Genomic DNA, 19,810 nt, shown 5'->3' with positions numbered 1-19,810 from the left:
GGTTCCTTCTTCCACTATTGATCCCGTCCGGGTCCATCGTGTGTCGGATCGAACCTGGGACATCACACTTTTTCCAACAACACGCAGTACTTAGAGCAGGAGTGTCGAGCAACACTGTGGTATAAATTACAACCGGCAGTGAAATCAACAGAGTGAAAGAGGCAGAGGCTGTGCGGAGGTGGTTGGCGGCAACGCATAGCCTTCGTATATTGTTTGCATTTGGAGTAAAATTTAAGCTTAATGACATTTAATAAGTACTCATATGAGAAACTTGTATTGGCAGCTAGTTACACTTTAGTACCTTGTTTCATGAAGTACCAAAATGTGCATTACAGTTAAAGATGGCGAAGTTTCTTCATACATTGTTTTCTAAATGTTGGTTACAAACTGAATCTTATGTTGTGCCGTTTCCGGGGTGGCTAAAGAGACGGATGGAAATGATTTGGACTGATGATGATGAAGTGAGGAAGCACAAGAGAGAAAGAGCGAAAGGGAAGAGGAGAGAAATGGCTGAAAAAATCTATAGAGGAGGAATCATAGGTGAAGGCAAAAGGAGAGTCAGAGAGAAGAAAGGAGGTTAATTGAGGGGAAGGTGGCTGCTTGGTGGTGGTGTCTCTTAATAAAGTCACATCTTCTGACTTTTCATAAAAGCATCAGAGTTTGTCTCACGATGTTGTGAGAACTTGAGGACAAATGGAGAAAGGAAGGAGAGTAATGTTTTGAGGGGGTTTGATCTTGTTTTAGAGGCTCAGGTAAAGCAGCAAGTACCTGTTTGGGTGGAACAAAATTTGATTTTTTGTAGGGAACCACCAATGTGAATGCTGAAAGAAACTCGATCCATGTAGTTTTGTTGCCATTTTGATTTGAAATGTTCATTAACCCTTTTTTTAATTGAGAAAATATGAACAAATCTTTTCCATAGATAATAATGTAACCATTCAAAATGTATTATATGTAAATAAAAATAAATAAATATGTGATGCCACGTCACAATTTTTTAACAAAATCTATATTTGCGGTTGCATTTCGACTGACGTTTTCATGTGAAAACAGAAAACTTTCATTCTGTTTTGGGCGTCCGTTCACACGACACTGAGCCACTAAAAATACAACTTTTTGAAAACAGTTCACAAGGTGGAACTTTTTGAAAACTATCCTACTTCGTCTCCGTGGAAACAAGCCAAAACACGTAACACTACTGTGCATGCGCATCATCTTTTAAAACATTGCCCTGCAAAAGTTAAACTTTTCTGAAAACAAAAACCTAAAAAATTCTGCATTTTCACTTGGAATTCAACACGCAGAAGAATGCTACAACATCCTTAAAGTTCCGACTGTATATAATGCTCTCGATGCTGACAGTACTGTACAGGAGAAAGGGAGTTCCGCCAAACGCCGGCATTTTGCAGATGAGCTCAGGTTTGGCGTCAACAGTCATTTCCTAAGTGTTGGAGGGAGAAATATATGCGTGTGGAGTGTGTTTCTGGGCAGAGGATTGAGGTTCTGCCAACACACTGCGACACTCGTCGGGCCGAACCTTCACACTCCTCCCTCTTCCTCCTCCTCCTCCTCCTCCTCCTCCTCATTCACTTCACAGCCAGCGAGTTTCTCCAACTCCGCAGGACGCTGAGGGTCCCTGCATGCCTCGCATGAACCGAGAGCACAGCAGCTCTTATGCAAATTTTTTTCCATATCAGAGTCATAAAGAAACTTCAGTGGAAATCGAGGGCACTGCAGAGGGACCTCTGAGTGCAGCGTCACCAGCTGACTCCCAATCAAAAAGCTTGACTGCAGAGATACCAGAAAGAGCTTTCATGGTTTCCGAACAGCAAATTCGGAGATTGTAATTAGTGTACATGAGGTCATTTGGCCAATAGAAATCACTTGAGTGCAATGTCCAGCAGAAATAACCTGAAAACAGGTTCTATCTCCACATCACCACCATTTTCATTATATGCCCTTTTCTCTCTGGCCACTGTGTTCTTTTCCCCACAGACAAAGTTTAGGCTGGAAATGTCACAATTCCGAGGCAGTAGAGGATATCCAGCAAATGGACTTAAAAGTAAAAAAAAAACAAAAAAAAAAAAAGTCCAATTCTGGACAAAGTGTGATCTCGGAGGCGATGTCCGTAACAGTAGTGTTCTGCTATAGAGTGCAGTGGAAGTTTTCTATTTTCATTTGAGCTTGCTGTGTAAACAGTACCCTAATATTTTAAAAAACACGAAGAGGTGAAAAATTTCTATTTTTGACACATCGATAAATTGTTCTCAGCACAACTCCATGTTGAGTTTCCCTTTCCTCCCTCCTCACTAACACAGGATTGATCTCAGGCCTGCTGTCGGGATTTTTTATTTTTTTTTGCTGTTGTTGCTTTTCCGTCGGGAAGCAGAAGTTGCATTTGCAGCATTTTGTTTCTGCAAAGCTCGGAGGTTTATTTAAATTTTATTATGCTGTTTGTGTGACCAGACCAAGAACGAGTAGGACAGATCAAAATAAACCGCTGGGGCTCCCATCTGGAAGCTGCAAACCTAAATAAATGTGCTTAATAGGATTATGTGAATTGGTTGAACAGAAAAATAAAGTGCCACCTGAAGCCCCAACATGAGGCTGGAAACTGGCCCAAAAAAAATTTTTTTTGGGGGGGGGGGGGGGGGGGGTGTGAACTTGTCGTCTGCACAAATTTGAATAATCAGCCTCCGACTGGTTGTTGCAGGGAAGAGATTAAAAGAGTAACATTGAGGGGGCTTCTCTTTCCCAGCTGACCAGCAGATTAATCCCCCCCACTTCTTGTACTTCCTCCCCTCTCGTCTCTCTCATTCACCATGTTTTCCATCCTCCCCTCGCCCTGCACCTCCTCTTTAATCCCAGCGATGGATGGAAGCCCTCCCTCGCAGCCTCCCGCAGACCCCAACCTCCTCCCGCGCTCCTCATCGATTCCTTCAAAACTGTTTTAACCCGTCCGGCCTGCCCCCTCCCCCCTCCCCCGTCCTCGTTCCTCATTTACACAACCTCAGACGTGTGAGGAACCTCCTCCGGCATCACGCAGCTGGAAACATGCCAGACGCGTGTCGCCGTTTACAGCGGCAGAGCAGCTTCTTTCTTGCAGCAGCAGCAAAGTGCGTGTGTGTGTGTGTGTGTGTGTGTGTGTGTGTGTGTGTGTGTGTGTGTGTGTGTGCGTGTGTGTTCTGCAGTGCATTAGTGGCTGACTTCTGTAAAAGGGTCTCGCTCTATTACACCTGGTATCTCTGCTGTATCAGCAGCTTCAGCTCCTGCCAGCATTTAAGCTTGCAAGTGATCTGTGACAAATTTAAAATTCTGCCATTGAGCAACAACACACACACACACACACACACACACACACACACACACACACACACACACACACACACACACACACACACACACACACACACACACACACACACACACACACACACACACACACACACACACACACACACACACACACACACACACACACACACACACACACAATGAATTAGTCAAAAAATCTTTGTTTTGCCTCACTGGTTCAACTCCAGGCTTTTTGCGATACATGCGACTCTCACCTGTAGTTGCCCTCTGATGAACTGGTGCCCCGTAAAGAGTGTAACCTGCCTGTCAACCATTGTCATTTGATGTTGACTACATTCTTCCACCACCCTACACTTGACATAACAATATAGTTTATATAACGATGTATTTCACGATATAAAATCCTAGGGATGCGCCGATACTGATACCGATACTGGTAGCGGGTATCAGGTCCGTATCATATCAGTCTACAGTACGCATAGGGAAGTGTGTGGATAATATGCCCTCTCCTATGTACTGTAGATGCACTCGTGTACTGGAGCCTTCAAGGCTGTTGATGGAACAAATTGATCAGTGGCAAAAAAAAGGGCTGATTTAGAAAGTAATAAACCTGAATGAAGAAAACAAATCATCAACAACAACAATGCCATTCGCTCAGATAGACTTCCTCCCGAAAAAAAAAAAGTCCAAACATTTCTGATGGTAAGCAAATATTGATGTTGTACTGCCGGAGTCTGGCAGGCTCTGTGAAGAAAACACTCCGCCGATCGTCTCATATTGATCAGTGCTGACTAATCGAGTGATACAATCATCGTCTACTTTGCCGCTCTGCCAGCAAGACCAGCAGTGATGTAGCTGCAGGCGAAAGTGCATTAAAGAGCTCCAGCTAAAAACTTTTGCGCCCCTAAACAAGTCAAAAAAAGTTTTAAGAATTAAGTATTTAGTTGTGCAAATCCCCCTCTTGTAATCATGACATGAAACAAATTGAGGTCAAATGTTTCTGAAATGAAAATAAGAACATGTAAAATAGCCATCCGGAGCTTTGTTACTGCCAGTGTGACGCACTTCTACTGATCTACATGCAGGAAAATGGACTGAACCATTGTGAGGAGGAACAAATAATTGTTCTTAAGTTAAAAACACATCATTTTGGAGATGTTTTTGGCAAAACTACCTTCAGTGCTGATCCAAAAAATTATTCAAGTGCCACCTAAAAACATCTGCACCCATAAAGAAATGGCTCATATTCAGCCAAAACGTGAAACCAGGTTCATATAAAGTATATTTCAGTATACAAAGAAAGTATTTAGTTGTGTGCACACATTGCTGGCATATTCAGGCCCCATTTACAAAACGTTTTCAAAGTAAAAACCTAAAACTTTGGGTGTCCGTTTAGATGACAACGTTGCTCAGAGCCACTGAAACATTTTGAAAAAATGTCTTCCCCGGAGGAACTTTTCGAAAACGCCCTAACGCCGTCTTTGTAGATTGTGGGGAAAGTGAAACTTTCCAAAAACACTCGGGCTCCGCCTCCATGTAGATGGTAGAAACGCTGCCCCTTCGCATCTGCACCATGACCGTAGTAAATATTTCTTCTGCACATGTGTGACAGTCGATGGACAATAACAACACTCCAGAGTGTCGTGACTCCCAGTGGACTTGGTAGTTTTATAGTTGAGAGTCCCCCTTCAATCCAACTTCATCGTCCGTATGAATGCGTTAACATTTATAGTGTATTGTTCTCTGGGTGTGTAGTTTCATCACAAAAACAATCAACAGCACCCACTAGTGGCCCAACATGAAAACTGCAGCGTTTCTCATAGTTTTCAAAACACTGCCGTGTAAACGAAAATGCAAAAACGATGGATCTTCACAGGAAACGTTGCCGTGCACACGGTGTCTCAGTCAGTGGAGTTGATTCTACACTTTATGGGACGAACCAAATTAATTCTGGTTCGTTTGTTTTCGCTGGGAAAAGTAGAATGTAATCAAAGTGACTAAAGTGAAAATGGACCAAACAATCGTTGAGCAGATAAGGGGGAGGGGTAAAAAAGAAACTGCTTTCAGTAGTCATCAATAAATACTTCTGACTTCCACCCCCTTCAAAAAATGGCAGATATTCCAGCAGCTGTTGAACATGGATCCTGAGCGAGTTGCCTCAGATAGAAAACAGGCCTCCTCATTCACAGTGCAGGGTCACATTAGTCCCTGCTGCTGATGGCACCTCTTGCAACTAATCTTACCCTTGTGGGAGGAATGCATTTTTCTCCTGATACGCCAATATTTTGCATTAAAAGAATACATTCATGTGGTTTCTATACGTTGCCCATGCTGAGCTGGATGTGATCACAGCAAGCGAGTGGGTGACTGCAGCGGAAAAATCCCTCGGGGTGGAAAAAAAAAAAACAATTATGAAAGCCAGAGAGCTGCATACACAAAGATTTACATGATTGTTGTTACTGGCTGGTGGCGGAGCCGAGATCAGCCACCTCCGGGGCTTATCGGTAACACCACGGCCACTGGTGCAGTATCGCAGGCCTGCAAACACACGGCTGGATCAGCGTCCCGCGTCAAGGCCGAGCTGGCAGAGCCGCCGCGTCGTGAAACACAAATTACACGCAGACCAAAGACGCCCGGCTTCTTCTATTCTGAGATTAGTTTTCAACGCAGCTGCTCACGCTAAATTCTCTGAATGGTTTAAAGCAGGGGAGTCGAACATAAGGCCCGTGGGCCAAAACCGGCCCGCAAAGAGGCGCCAATAACCGGCAAAACCACCAAGCAGAGGTTTCAAAAGAAAACTGATTTCATGACACATTTCTTAATGGTCGCGGACACAACACAAGACTGAGACCCGAGCTGAGATGTCGGTGATGCTGCCATGAAAACAAACTCACACTAGCCTCAAAGTCCGTTTCCTGGACTTTTCACTGTATTTTACAACAGAAGGTTTCTTTAAAATTGGCTTCATATTGAGATTGTAGTCGTTTTCAGGTAGTATTTGTTGGGGGGGAGTTTTTTTTTGGGGGGGGGGGGGGGGGGGGGGGGTATAGACATTTCCATCACGTATACTCTGTGTCACAACTAAGCAAATCTTTAACGTTTAAAATGAAAGGTTAGTATGATACTACTTTACCAGTCCGGCACACTCAAGATGAAATTAGACTGTATGGAGCCCCCGAACTAACATTTGTTTGACACCTCTGGTTTAATGAATAGAGGAAGATAAAGAAGAGATAGAAGGTGACAATATCCAGCAACGGGCTCACAAATACAAATATTCAACAAATTTCAAAATAGGACGAGTCAACTAGTGTAAAAAAAAAAAAAAAGGAAAATACTAATAAAACAGTACAAATTCAGCAGTGTATTCAGACCCAACAGGTTCCGTTGACTTTCTGAAGCCTTTGTCTTCAATAAAGTGGAGACCCTTGTTGATGAGACCATTTATCTTGGACTTTCTTCAGGTAAAATCAAGACACATATTCCCAGCAAACCTCTGGCTGTTTTCTACTCTGGAAAATGTCTCATTTCAGCATTTTCTCTCTCCTCATTTCTGTTAAAAGCGTCAAACACACGTGTGAGGTTTGAGAGGAAAATGTCACCATCGCTTCCCCGGAGGCCCTCGGTTACTTCCTATTAGAAAACGCCACCACACAAAAGTCGCTTCGTTGTCTCAGGGCAGTTCAAAAGTGACGTTGGAGTCCCGGTGGGTCTTAAAAGCTAGATGGATGGATGAACGACGATCAGATGCGAAAACGGCACAAGCTCGTGTGGAAAACTGCCGGCTTATCTCCACACGGAAGCCTCCCCTCTGGTGGCATTTAGCAGTGAGCACGAGAGGCGACTGCCACTTGTGACTTTGAAGCACGGGGAGAGTGAGAAAGCCGGAGATAGGAAGGAGAGGGGAAAAGAAAAAAAAAAAAGCAGGAGGGCAGATGGCGTTTCATTCTGATAAGCTTATCAGGGTTTCCCACGCTCCTCGCTGCTTCTCTTCCTCGCGTCCTCTCATGTTTCTCATCCTCGTCGCTGCTCGCTTGCCCCCCCGTTTGGCTCAGCGCCATGTGAGATTCCCACCTCCAGCGTCAGTGTGAGACGAGTGTGAGACAGTGACTTCTACTTGCTACAAATCCACTTTCCAGTCATCCACAAGCTCGTGTTTACGGCTCTGTTTGTCTTGATCTTCTATATCACTGTTCCTGTTGCTTTAAATTTGATGAAATTCCTCAATTTGGAAGCTCAGACTGCATTGAAGCTGGATCCAGATGTTATGAAGCCACAAACTCAAACTCTTAACTTTAATATGCGATTAACACAGGATAATATTGTCAAATATTGCGATAACAATTCGTGTTAAATAAGTGTTTGTGGTTTGAGATTTGTTTTTCAAACAACCAAATTCAAATCTGAATTTTCAGTTAATCGCACAATTTTGGTGAGCTATTCCAAATAAATTAGTTTTATTTCATTCTTAGCACTTTAAAATTCCAAATTATTGTATTTCAGTCTTTTGCAATATGTGTATTGAATGTGTAGATATCCCAGTGAATTCTTATTTTTGAGTAGAATATATGACTGACGACATAAACCAAAAAAAAAACTACTGACTTTTCAATGAGACTCATTAGTTTTTTGGGATGCTCCTCTACTGTATGAATGTACTGCAGGCGAGAGAAGCGGATCTGCTGTTCTGTGATTAAGTGTTTCCCCGACTTCGAAAGCCATTTTACTTAGCTTTGATGGAAAACCTCCTTCAAACTCTCAGGAATCACGAGTGCATAAAAGTAATTGGTGTTTGAACCTAAAGAAGCTTCAAATCACATTCAGGACTTTCTGTGCTTTTTTTTTTTCATGTTGCACTGTTGTTGTTTTTTCCTTCGTGTATAAATGGGAAACTTTTTCTGTGGTCACTGGAGAACCGAAAACTAATCATGAGGTGGGTTTTTTTTTTGTTTTTAATCTCATGAGACCATTTTCTGCCAAATTTCAGCCACACTTGTACTAACTTTTCATTATGCCAATAAAGAAAAGCTTTGAATAGAAGCAATTTCATGATGAACCAATGAAACGGCAATTTCCCAGACGAATCCTCCGATCAGTGGTTGGCAAACAGTTTATCTCAGGATGGAACCAGGATGCCCAAAATTCATTCATTCATTTGTTGTAAAAAGTCAATCTTATTGCTCTCGGTTCCATCCGACCACCACATTTGCGAAAAGAACCCAGAAACTTTGGCTCACATGGAAAAGTTTCAAGTGAAAATGCATCTTTTTTTTGAAGAAAGTTTCCGTTTAGCACTGCAAAGTTTTCAAAACAATGATATCCGTTTACACGAAAATGGCAAAAACACTAAAAAAAAAAGTGTAGTTTTCACACAGGGTCACTAGTGGGTGCTGTTGCTTGTTTTTGTGACGAAATCACCCGCACGCATGCAGAGATATATACGCTATAAACATTAACAATGGGAGTACACACACATTCGTATGGACAGACGACTAAGTTGGATTGTTATTGCTGGTGACCGGCAAATATAAAAATCACCAAGTCAACTGGGAGACACGGCACTCCATTTTTGTTATTGTCCACCGACTCACACATGCGCAGAAGAACTATTTACTACGACTGTGGTGCACACGCACAGTCGCAGAGTTTCTGCCGTCTACACAGAGATAGAGTCTGAGTATTTTCAAAAAGTTATGTTGTCCCCCGTTTCCATGCAGAGTGTTTTCCAAAAGGTCCACGTATTCAAAAACTTGCGTTTTCAGCGCATACCGGGTCCCTTTGTCATGTAAAACGAACAACCAAAACACAACGCAAGCTTTCCGTTTTCACTACAAAACACTGTAAACACAGCCTCCGTCTTAAAGAAAGTATTTTAGCGTCCTTGATAATGTAGAAATTCAAAACAATGGAAGCAATTTCATTTATATTATGTATTTTCACCACAGCCTCAAAGAACCTGCAATGCTCGGTGTTCGTGCAGCAGATTCAGATTAGTCTCAGCCATTGGTTCAAAGTGGGCACCATCTTGTTCCATCACCTCACACAGCAGGCCCGCTGGACTCTGATTGCTTCCTACAAATGGAACTGTTTAATCGCCATCTCCAATGTGAACCGGAGCCTCTTCACCGCTGTTAAACGGCGACATTTCAGCCTGTGTGTTGTGTTCGTGGAGTTGTGCAAAGACAGTTTGAGTCAGGATGAAGGGCGACTGTTGTGTTGAGCCCTCAAGTATGGTGGCCCAGAGGGGTCATGTCGATGCAAGAAGAGTGTGGAAGGGACAACAACAGTGTAAATGACAAAATGAAAATGCTAAATACAACAATTTGACAACAAGACAAATACAAGAGCAACGTCACGAATGCAAAAGCCACAACAGAAATAGACAAAAGTAGCATCACAAAAACAAAAACTGCACAAATACAAACAGCCCAACACAAAATCAAAGGAAATAATGGGAATACAAAAAAGCCCAAAACAAAAAAGTACAAAAGGCACAACACAAATACAAAAAGCCACAAACTGAAAGTAAAAGCCACAACAAAAAATACACAAATACATAAACAAAAAACACACAAAAACCACAACATAAATACACAAAGCCACAATAAAATCCCCCAAAAAGTCAAAGCACAACACAAAAGTCATTAAATGAATACACAAAAGCCACAACGCAATAAAAAAAGTCACAACACAAATACACATGCCACAACAGAAATGCAAACGGTAAAACAGGAATTTGAAAGCCACAACATAAACACACAAAATGAACACACTAAAGCCACAACATAAACACAAAACCTACAAAATGAACACACTAAAGCCACAACATAAACACAAAACCTACAAAATGAACACACTAAAGCCACAACATAAACACAAAACCTACAAAATGAACACACTAAAGCCACAACAGAAATTGAAATAATCACAGCACAAATACAAAAGGCAGAACAAAAATACAGACGTCACACTACCAAATACACAGACGTTAGAACACAAATACAAAACCCACAACAAAAGCCATAAATAATAAAAATAAATTAATTTAAGACTCAACCACAAAGATTTTCACCGTCCACTCATACCGTTATGTTTCCAAGTAACTGGCTTCTAAATGTTCACAAAGAGACATGGAGATGATGCCACTCTGCACATATCGTGTTTTCATACATTCATCATGGCAGGAACAGTTAAAGCAGAAACAGCAATGATAACTCGGTTCCACTTTAGTGTCCCAGTGAGCCTTCTAAGTGCTGACAGAGAACACGAGACGGACTAAACTAGAAAGGGACGCAACAATTAACCCCTGAGGCCCCGATCATTAACGATCCGGCACTTATCTGCAGTTTGAAGATATCCATTAAAACCCTCCAGCTCCATCACTGTTCGAGGCCGTGAGCGATAATATCACGGACATATCTATTTCAATCATTTCTACACATCTGAGGCCCCGTGAGAACGGAAACTCTTTGTTGGATTTCGGGGGTCCCTTTTACACGACAATGGTGTTCGGAGCCACTGAAATCGCAACTTCTTGAAAACGTCTCCATGAAAAAAAGGGGAAAACCTTTCTGAAACGCTGCCACTGTGCATGCCAACCGCAGCCGTGGATAATAGTTCGTCCGAGGAGATGGACATTAACGGCAACGGCGGTGTTCAAAGTGTCATGACTCCAAATGCCCCTGCATCCTCCCTTTTTGAACCCATAAGAACAAGAAGAAAATTCGGCAGTGACGTCAGCCAGCTGCCGAAAATAAAGCTTTTTCGGCAGGACTGTCCATACTCCCGATAAGAAGCTGCCGAACTCGCAGGCCACGCCCCCTCGCAGCAGCCACACGTCTGTGATGCGGCGTTTAAATTTTTCAACTGCACAGTTTATTTCTGGCCTCCAGTGCTTTCAGAAATACATTTCTCTGAAGTGTTTCAGCAATAAAACAGAGAGTTGTTGGTCCGGTATTAACTGCAGGAGCTGACAGCTGTTCGTGATGCGTTCAGGTGCATCATGTAAAAGCCTGCACTCCGACATTTTAACGAGCTGCGGCGCTCGTACCGTTGTAATGTTACGAGCTAAATATGATTAAAATATGACTTATAGTCATGAGCGAACTGGAACACGCATGCGCAGCACACGGCAGAGCAGAAGGTTCGGCCATGCGGCACCCGAAGAGTTCGGCAGGACCCCGCACTGCCGAACCTTCGTCTTGTTCTTAAGGGGTATGAAGGGGCCTTTAGAAGGCGACGGTATGTTGTACTGATGTACAAATTGCATTTATGCTCCTGAGTGCAGTGATAATCCTGCTCCAGAAGCTGCTGCTGCAGAACCTCCTCTGAATTGGTTCCTCAGCGCTGGCCGTCATTACACGGTAACAGTTCCTCTGCTTTTCTCCAGTCCTTCAGAAGTTTCTCACGTACTCTGAACTCTTTCTGACTTCTGCGTTTCTGCTGCACATTTGATCGTTTTTACTTTAAATTCTGACCTGTAGAATCTACAATGTAATTGATTTTCATTGCTGAAGTGAAACAAGCTGTGCTGCAGCGACTCATCACGGTTTACTGACTCAGAAAAGAAAAATAAACAACGTGTGGTTATCACAGGATGCTCGCCTCTCCTCTCCTATCGATCACCGGCCGTCTTCTCATTACTGCTCGGACCGAGCCTGCAGCGGCGCTCTGATGCCTGACCCTCCATCAACACCGTCCCCATAGAGAGAGGCCTTCCTCTGTGTGAGTGCACCGTCACCTCGACAGGCACTTTAAAAACCTCAGATTGTGTGAGAAAGAGTGAGAGCGCGTGATGGAAGGTGGGTTGTTGTGAGAAAACAGTCCTCCTGATTCATCTTCATTCCCTTTCGTCACATGTCCATAAACTGTGTTTGCTCTCCGACTTGTGTGTATTCACCAGGATGTTGGTGAGAACCCATTCAGATACACGAGATTGTAAAAGACTACATAGGAAATGTTTATAATGTCGGGCCACTAGAGGGTGCTGTTGTTTGCTTTTGTAATGAAACCACACACGCGTGTAGAGAAAAAATAAGCAACAATGGAAATTTGAACAGACCAAGGTGGTTTGCTATTACGGAAGAACCACAACTATAAAACTTCTAAAACCCAAAGGCTATTATTTAAATTAAGAATTAATTTTTTTATGAGAACTTGATGTCATATTTTGGGTTGCAAATGTTTCACGGTATAATTATATAGTGGTAAAGTGTTTCCGCTAAAAACTATGGAATATGTGCCGTAACATATTAATTAACAGTATATAATGTGTTCATTGGCATATGTTGGAAAGTCTAACAATAGAAAATATAACTTTCTGTGATGCAATGAGATGCAAACTTTAAATGTCATCGTGTTCATATGAGTTCTCTGTACAAGGTTCAACCTGCTGCCGGTTGTCAGTCGTGACTGGAAGTAGAGGAGGAGTTACAGTTCAGGTTAGGCCAAAATAAACTTTCCCCAGGGACAAAAACACCGACTCACACTGAGGTGGACAGCAACAGGATGGTGTCTGCAGTGTGTGTGTGTGTGTGTGTGTGTGTGTGTACACACACTGGGCCTCTGCCTCTGGCTGCTATCAATTATTTAACCAGACTCTACCAGCGACCATGGAACAAACACAAACACACATAATTAACTGAGGTGAGTGTGTGTGTGTTCGTGGAAAGCCTGACAGACTGTGATGTTTGAAATCTAACTCTTATAAGTCCAAACCAGTCCACACACACACACACACACACACACACACACACACACACACGCACGCACACGCACACACAGAATTTGGCACTGCTTGCATATTTGTTATGTAAGAAAATATATATTTCTTTTAAATCGTTTCTGCTCTGCAATGACTTTAAAAATATACAAGTACATAAATACCACGGTGTTTCGTCTTTTTTAGTTTAATGAATTTTGTCCTATTGTTCGTTATTCTATACAAAGGTGATATTATGTTGTTACTAATGAGAGTCGTCTGTTATTTGAGCTGCTGAAACAAACTAATTTCCTGTAAAGGATCATTACAGTTCTTTTCTACTTAATTCTATTCTAGATGCTGAATAAGTCATCAGCTCAGGTGCACTGGACACATTTTCACCACAGTGTCAATGCCAAACAGGGTAACAAATACAGTCGCCTATAGTCAGGGTTCTCCTGCGTTTTCAACTAAAGCTGACCTTTTCCCACTTTTGTGGACTTTATCGTTCACTCTGACTTTCCACAAACAGAAGTTCACTTCTGATTGTTCACGTCTGATCTGCCACTTGACAAGATTGCAGGAGGTTTTAGCCGAGGTGAAACAAAGTCCGACTGGGCCTCCGGGGAGTAGAGGGGGGGGGGGGGGGGGGGGGGGGGGGGGGGGGATGGGTTGGAGAGGCTAAATAGAACAAGGCAAACGGCGCTCAGCCTAACTACCTGGACCTGGAGATAGATTGGCAGATACACTAAGAGGCAGATTTGTTCTGGGGTCGTATCACTTCTGGTCAGCCTGGAGCAGCTCCAGACCTGAAACCCTCAGGCTGCTGCAACAAGCAGCACCTTAAATAAAACCGTTCAGCGGGAGCAGCTCTTCCTACGCTTCACAGATTAGTAGTTTGGAAGACTTTACTTTACTTTACAACAACTAAAGACTGACTCATGAGCCCGAGACTGTCTGCATGCGCCAATCAAGTGTGATGAGGCGTCGTGGAATTAAAAACAGCTAAATGCAGTGACGGAAACACTAACGTGTGTCTCATTAATGCACTTTAATAAAGAATGTGAAGTACTTTAGCACTCTGACATGTTAAATCGATGCTGCTGTGGTACTTTCTCACGTGTGAAATCAATTACATCAAGACGTTAAACCGTCAGATATTCTAATAATAAAAGTATTCACTCATTTCTACTCGGATCTGAACCAACACGTGGGGAAGTAAGTGATTAACTCACCCACTAACCAGCAAACTAACGACTAGATCAGGAAGTAATAGACCCACTCAGTAAATAAGTAACTAATTAAATAGATCAACACGTTAGTAATCGAGTCACTGATTGAGAAGGTAAATGAATAAATCAGTAAATAAATAAGCAAATAACTAAATTAGTAAGTTTGTTAGTAAATAAGGAAATCGCGAAGTAAATGAATACTTTATTTTTTTATCAGTAAATCAGTAACTAAATAAGTAAGGAAATAAGTAAATAAGTATATCACTAAGAAAGTAAATAAGTAAATCAGTCAGTAAATACAAAAATATGTAGATCAGTAACTGTCCAAACAAGTATATGAATAAGTAAATAAGTCAACCAGTCAATCAGCAAATAAGTAAATACATAAGTAAATCCGTAAGACGGTAAATTGATAAATTCATAGGTAAGTAACTATATAATTAAATAAGTAAGTAAATAGGTAAATATGTAAATTAAAACTACACAAATAAAGTTAATGAATAATTGAATCAGTAATAAAATAAGTACCTTCCAAAGTACGTGAGTCACTTTCAGGCGAGGCTCATTTTCTCATTAGATTTGACTTGTTGAGCAGAAAACAAAAGGAAAGACTGAACATGTGACCCAAAGTGTTTAAACCCTCCTGACGAGCAGTGGACAACACGCAGTGGACAGCACGCAGTGGAAAACACGCAGTGGAAAACACGCAGTGGACAGCACGCAGTGGAAAACACGCAGTGGACAGCACGCAGCGTTTGTCCTGATGGATCTTTGGGTCTCAGACCAGGCGGAGGCTCAGCTGCAGCGCCGAGAGTCCAGAGTCACACTTATCTGATCTGAGGAGCTCCGGAACGCCGCAGCACTCAAGTCCTGCTGGGAAACGGCGCCGCTTTCAAATCAACCTTTATTTATACTGTCGGGACGACGACGGGCCATTTGCTTTGGGCCGTTTATGTTTCCCATGTAAGTCAAAGTGAGAAAGCCAATCAGTCAATCAGTAAACAAGTAAGGTAGCCCGGGAGTAATAAGTAAGTACATCAGCAAAAAAGTAAATCAGTGAGCAAGTAAATCAGTAAATAAATAAGTAAACAGGCAAATCAGTAAGTGAATTAGTAAATAGATAAGCAAGTAAATAACTAAGTAAACTAGTATATCAGTAAGTAAATCTGTAAGTGAAGAACTAAGTAAGAAAGTAAGTCGGTCCTGCCGGTAAAGGACGTTCAGATTCACCTTTATTTAGATGTCAGGACGACGACACACGAGAGCTTTGACTTGTTAATGTCTCTGATAGAAATGTTCAATCTGTTGCTGTAGATTTCAAGTGACGTCGCTTGTATTCAACATCAACACATTTGCATTGAAACGGCGTGAAAAAATACCTCCTGAAAACATTTGCAATACATTATGTACAAAAAAACTTTTTTTTATTCAGTTATTAGGTTTAACTCCTTGAAACTATTCAGGTAAAGTTTTTCTCCCTGAGTAATCATAACAGTCCAATAACTTGATGTACTGGGTGAGCGGTGGTTCAAATTGTACACTCACGGTGAGGATGTCGCTGGTTCAAGTCTGCCCGGGCAGAAGGAACCAGGAAGTTACCAAATATGGTCACAAGCAGAGTAAAGGGTTTGCAGGAATCAGCGACATTAAATATTTGACTCAATCAGAATTTTCCATTAATTAAGTCACTTGCAAGTTATTTTTGTCTTTGTCTTTCTATCTTTAATTTGTCATCTATATATACATATTTGATTGTATTTTTTTCTGTTTACTTGTTCTGGAATTCATTTATTTGCACGTATTAACTGCAGCCACTTATATAACATATAAAGGATTGCTTTGCAATTTTAGTGCAATTTTCTTATAAATATAGATCATTCTCTTAATTATGGCTGTATTTTACATTTTAATTACAAGTTATTGGGTTTATTGCCTTTAAAATGGAGCAATTTACGACAACATTATTTGCTACAGGGTTCACACTGCCAGAACCAGAACTGCCCCCCCGAGGGCAACAGGAGCTTAACGTCTTCCCGGCTTATAAAAATCTGATCGGAGATTTCCGCTCGCTCTCGCAAACCAATTAACCTAAAGTCGTTAGGCGAGTTGTTGGCAGTGCGCTCCACAAACCGAAGACAGCTGCCTGCCGCTGAGCCCGTCCAGCCACAATCTGATCGGCTCCGCCCCCCCCCCCCCCCCCCCACCGATAAAGTTAGAAAACATAAAGAGGCAGAGGAGACGATTCCAGCGCTCCCTCTGGGTTCAAACTCTCTACATTGTCTTGTGAATTATTTATTTTGATGTAATCCTCAATGGAGCGAGGTGCGAGCAGGTGGTTTGTATTTCTGGAAGTTAAATATGTTGAAGCTGAGATGTCATAAAGGCAAACACTTTCTCCTTCCAAATAACAGTGCTCTTTCTCTTGCCCCCTGATTTACACCTGCGGTGCATCCGTAGTGCCCACGAGCGGCTTTACATTGTTTTTCAGTCATTTTCCTTTTTAAGTTTCTGACTTAAAAGTTTGATTGAAATAATTTGGGCTGTTGACAAGTCAACATTACCTCAATTTGCGCATCCCAAAATTTTTTGTGCGCTGTTTTACAAAACTATTCACAAACTTGCAGTAGAAAGGGAATAAAACTGAGAATTTATTATTGACGTTTCAATAACTTTGAACATGAAAGTTCGCTTTCGCCCAAGTTTCCCTGTTTACAACCTGAACAGTAGTAAAGTTGCATACAGTATGGTCACCTGAGGCTTGAATTAAAGATTTTAAACTGTAACTCGCACAGATTGAAGCAACACTGCAACACCGCCCCCTTGTGGCATAAGCACGTCAGCACACTGCAGAGGTCCGCAGCCTGCGGCTGTGGCTCCCCGGCCCCTCCGTGGTGGGGCCACGTGGTTTTCACAGAATCACATTAATTGAATAAACTCTCTTTAGTAGATTTCACTTTATTCAAAATTTTGTTTAAATAAAATATTTAACTAAAACATGTGTCACTTCGACTTTACCTGCAGGACATTTTTTAGTTTCCCACCTGAAACTTTAGAAATGTGACTATAAACAAATCAAATGGAGGAAAATAAGGCTGCACAAGATTTCATTCTTCTATGGGAGTGTTGATTTGGCCTGTTTGTGCTTCTTATACTATAGTTTTATCTATAAAACCATTTTTATTCGTTGGCTTTTAACGCCTCTCGAAACTCTGCTCCTGTTTTTAATGTTGACTTTTTATTGTTGCTTCTTTGTTTTGCACTCTTTGGGGGTATTATGACTATGTCTATTTATGTGCAGCGCTTTGGTTCAGCTGTAGTTGTTTTAAAGTGCTTTAAAATAAAGTTGAGTTGAATTTGTCTTGTTTTGTTGGGAGGTTTGTGTTTTTCTCCTGTATTCTACTTATTGTGCCTAGTTTGACATTGTTTCGTGTTCATGTAGCCTCGTGGACAGTCACTGCTATCAACTGATTTACTTGTATGTGTATGTGACAAATAAAAAATAATCTAAATTCTTCTAAAATCTAATTTTAAAGTGGACCCTTACATGTTACACCCTTTTTTAATCATTAGATTTCACTTGCCATGAGAGTTTAGTGGTTTTTTTTGGCTGTAACAACTGAAAACATGGATGCAATGTTTGTTTTGTAAAGTTTTTTCTTCATAATTGCAAAATAAATTACAATCTTGCTTTAAAAGTCACAATTTAAGTAAAATTTTAATCAGCAGGAGCATCTCTTTGGACAGTGAAATACTTCAAAATGTGAACGAGACCACATCTGAAGAGCAAGTGAGGGCTCACCTGAGGCAGAAGCAAAGCATCCTGGGATATGTGGAGACCAGATGGTGCTGTAGACGACTCCTTCGTGACCTCTGAGCGTGGCCAGCGACTTGCCGAGGGTCGGGTCCCACTGGAGGCGGAGACAAACCAGGAGACTCTGTTCAGACGCGAAGGAACCGAACACGACGGGTAAAAAAGACGACAGGAGGAGGTCTGACCACTTTGGCGGTTTGATCCCACGATCCAGAGACGATGAGGTTTTCCCCTCGGGTCTGACTCCAGTCCACCGCGTACACCTGCACCACAACGAGTCCGTTCAGTTCAATCAGACTGGATTCGACAGGCGGGGTCATGACGAGACACAACGTGAGAGGAAACGAGGTCAAAACAGGGCGTGAAGAGAGGCAGTGAATAATAAAGAGCATTTAATTTAGAACAAATCAAACTGAAGTAGATTCCTTTTAAGGCGACAAGTGAGCAAAATGATGAGAAATAAAAAATCAAACAACTGAATAAAATAAATATGAAATTACATTTTTTTTTTAAATACTTAAACAAATACTGAACACATTAGATGAAAGATAGAAATTGTAAAAATTATCTAAATATTTCTTTTGAAATACAAAAACTGTCAATCAGAAGAAAGAACAACATGATAAAATAACTAATGACAGTAAAAAAAGAAATTAATTAAATCTAAAACACGACTATTTAATTGAACTATTATTTGTGTGTGTGTGTGTGTGTGTGTGTGTGTGTGTGTGTGTGTGTGCGTGCGTGCGTGCGTGCGTGCGTGCGTGCGTGCGTGCGTGCGTGCGTGCGTGTGTGTGCGCGCGACCTCCTGCGTGTGCTCCTTGGCCGTCCTCAGCGGAGCGTCCTGATTGGCCGTGTCCCACAGCTGCAGGCTGCCGTCGCCGCCGCCGCTCACCAGCGCGTGCTCGTTGACTTCGCTCCACGCCACGTCGAACAGCCCGTCGCCCCACTGCCAGCTGACGAACACCAACGCGAGAGAAGGATTCAAAACTCACGACACACATTGTTTGAGAAGACTCAAACATTTTACTAAAAAAAAAAAAAAGGGTACATGAGTTGTTGAATCTAGACGTAAGACGTTTACCTTCTCACCAGCTCGACGCCGGTCTCCGTCTGATCGAGCACCAGCAGCGTGCCGCAGCCTGCACACACACACGCACGCGCACACACACACACACACACACACGCACACACACACACACAGGAAGAGTTCCTCATGAAACTCCTTCACTCTGATTGGTTAAGCCGAGGATCAAAGAAAGCTGCTCCTCAACATTTCTGATGATGTTTCCACGGTGGCCCGGAGGAGTCCACACGAGGACAAAGCTACCATCACCAAAGTTAAAAGGCACAACAAATGCTCACTGAAGCTCAGGACATTTTGCTTTTTTCGGTGGAATTTATGGAAACTTTTAAAAATTCCATCTCACAGTGATATTACGTCGTCATTGCTTTTAAGTGGAAGCGTTCAACGATGAGTTCCTCTCCTCAAACCATTGATGAAGGAGAAACCAACAACAATGGAGAAAGGTAAACCACAACAAACAACTTCAATGTCTCGGTAACTTGTCATGTGACTTTGAGCATCGATCCCAGCTTGACGAGGACGTCTGCTGAGGCGTCACTCTTCCAGAAGAGGCTCAGGTCACTGAGGCTCTGGGTTCAGCGTTACGAGCTTCTCCACACCGACTCAGCTGATCCCAAAGGTTTTCTATTGAACTCAGGTCTGGAGAAAGAGCAGGTCCTTCCATT

At 42.2% G+C, this 19,810-nt stretch overlaps 1 protein-coding gene across 2 annotated transcripts in view; it reads right to left on the bottom strand.

The window, feature by feature from the left end:
* Window positions 1–19,810, bottom strand: part of pex7 (peroxisomal biogenesis factor 7) — a 54,511-nt gene that overhangs the window by 33,071 nt on the left and 1,630 nt on the right. For both annotated transcript variants that reach the window (XM_080491155.1, XM_080491154.1), the window contains exons 3-6: window positions 19,143–19,200; window positions 18,864–19,014; window positions 18,244–18,321; window positions 18,047–18,155 (exon numbers count right to left, since the gene is read on the bottom strand). In XM_080491155.1, coding sequence (XP_080347281.1) covers window positions 18,047–18,155; window positions 18,244–18,321; window positions 18,864–19,014; window positions 19,143–19,200 — 396 coding nt within the window. The remainder of the gene's footprint in view (window positions 1–18,046; window positions 18,156–18,243; window positions 18,322–18,863; window positions 19,015–19,142; window positions 19,201–19,810) is intronic.

The sequence above is a fragment of the Lipophrys pholis genome, assembly GCF_963383615.2.
Source record: "Lipophrys pholis genome assembly, chromosome: 21".
NCBI classification, from domain to species: Eukaryota; Metazoa; Chordata; class Actinopteri; order Blenniiformes; family Blenniidae; genus Lipophrys; species Lipophrys pholis.
Note: the sequence above shows the minus strand (reverse complement) of the source record. Positions and strands in the feature narration are given on the sequence as shown.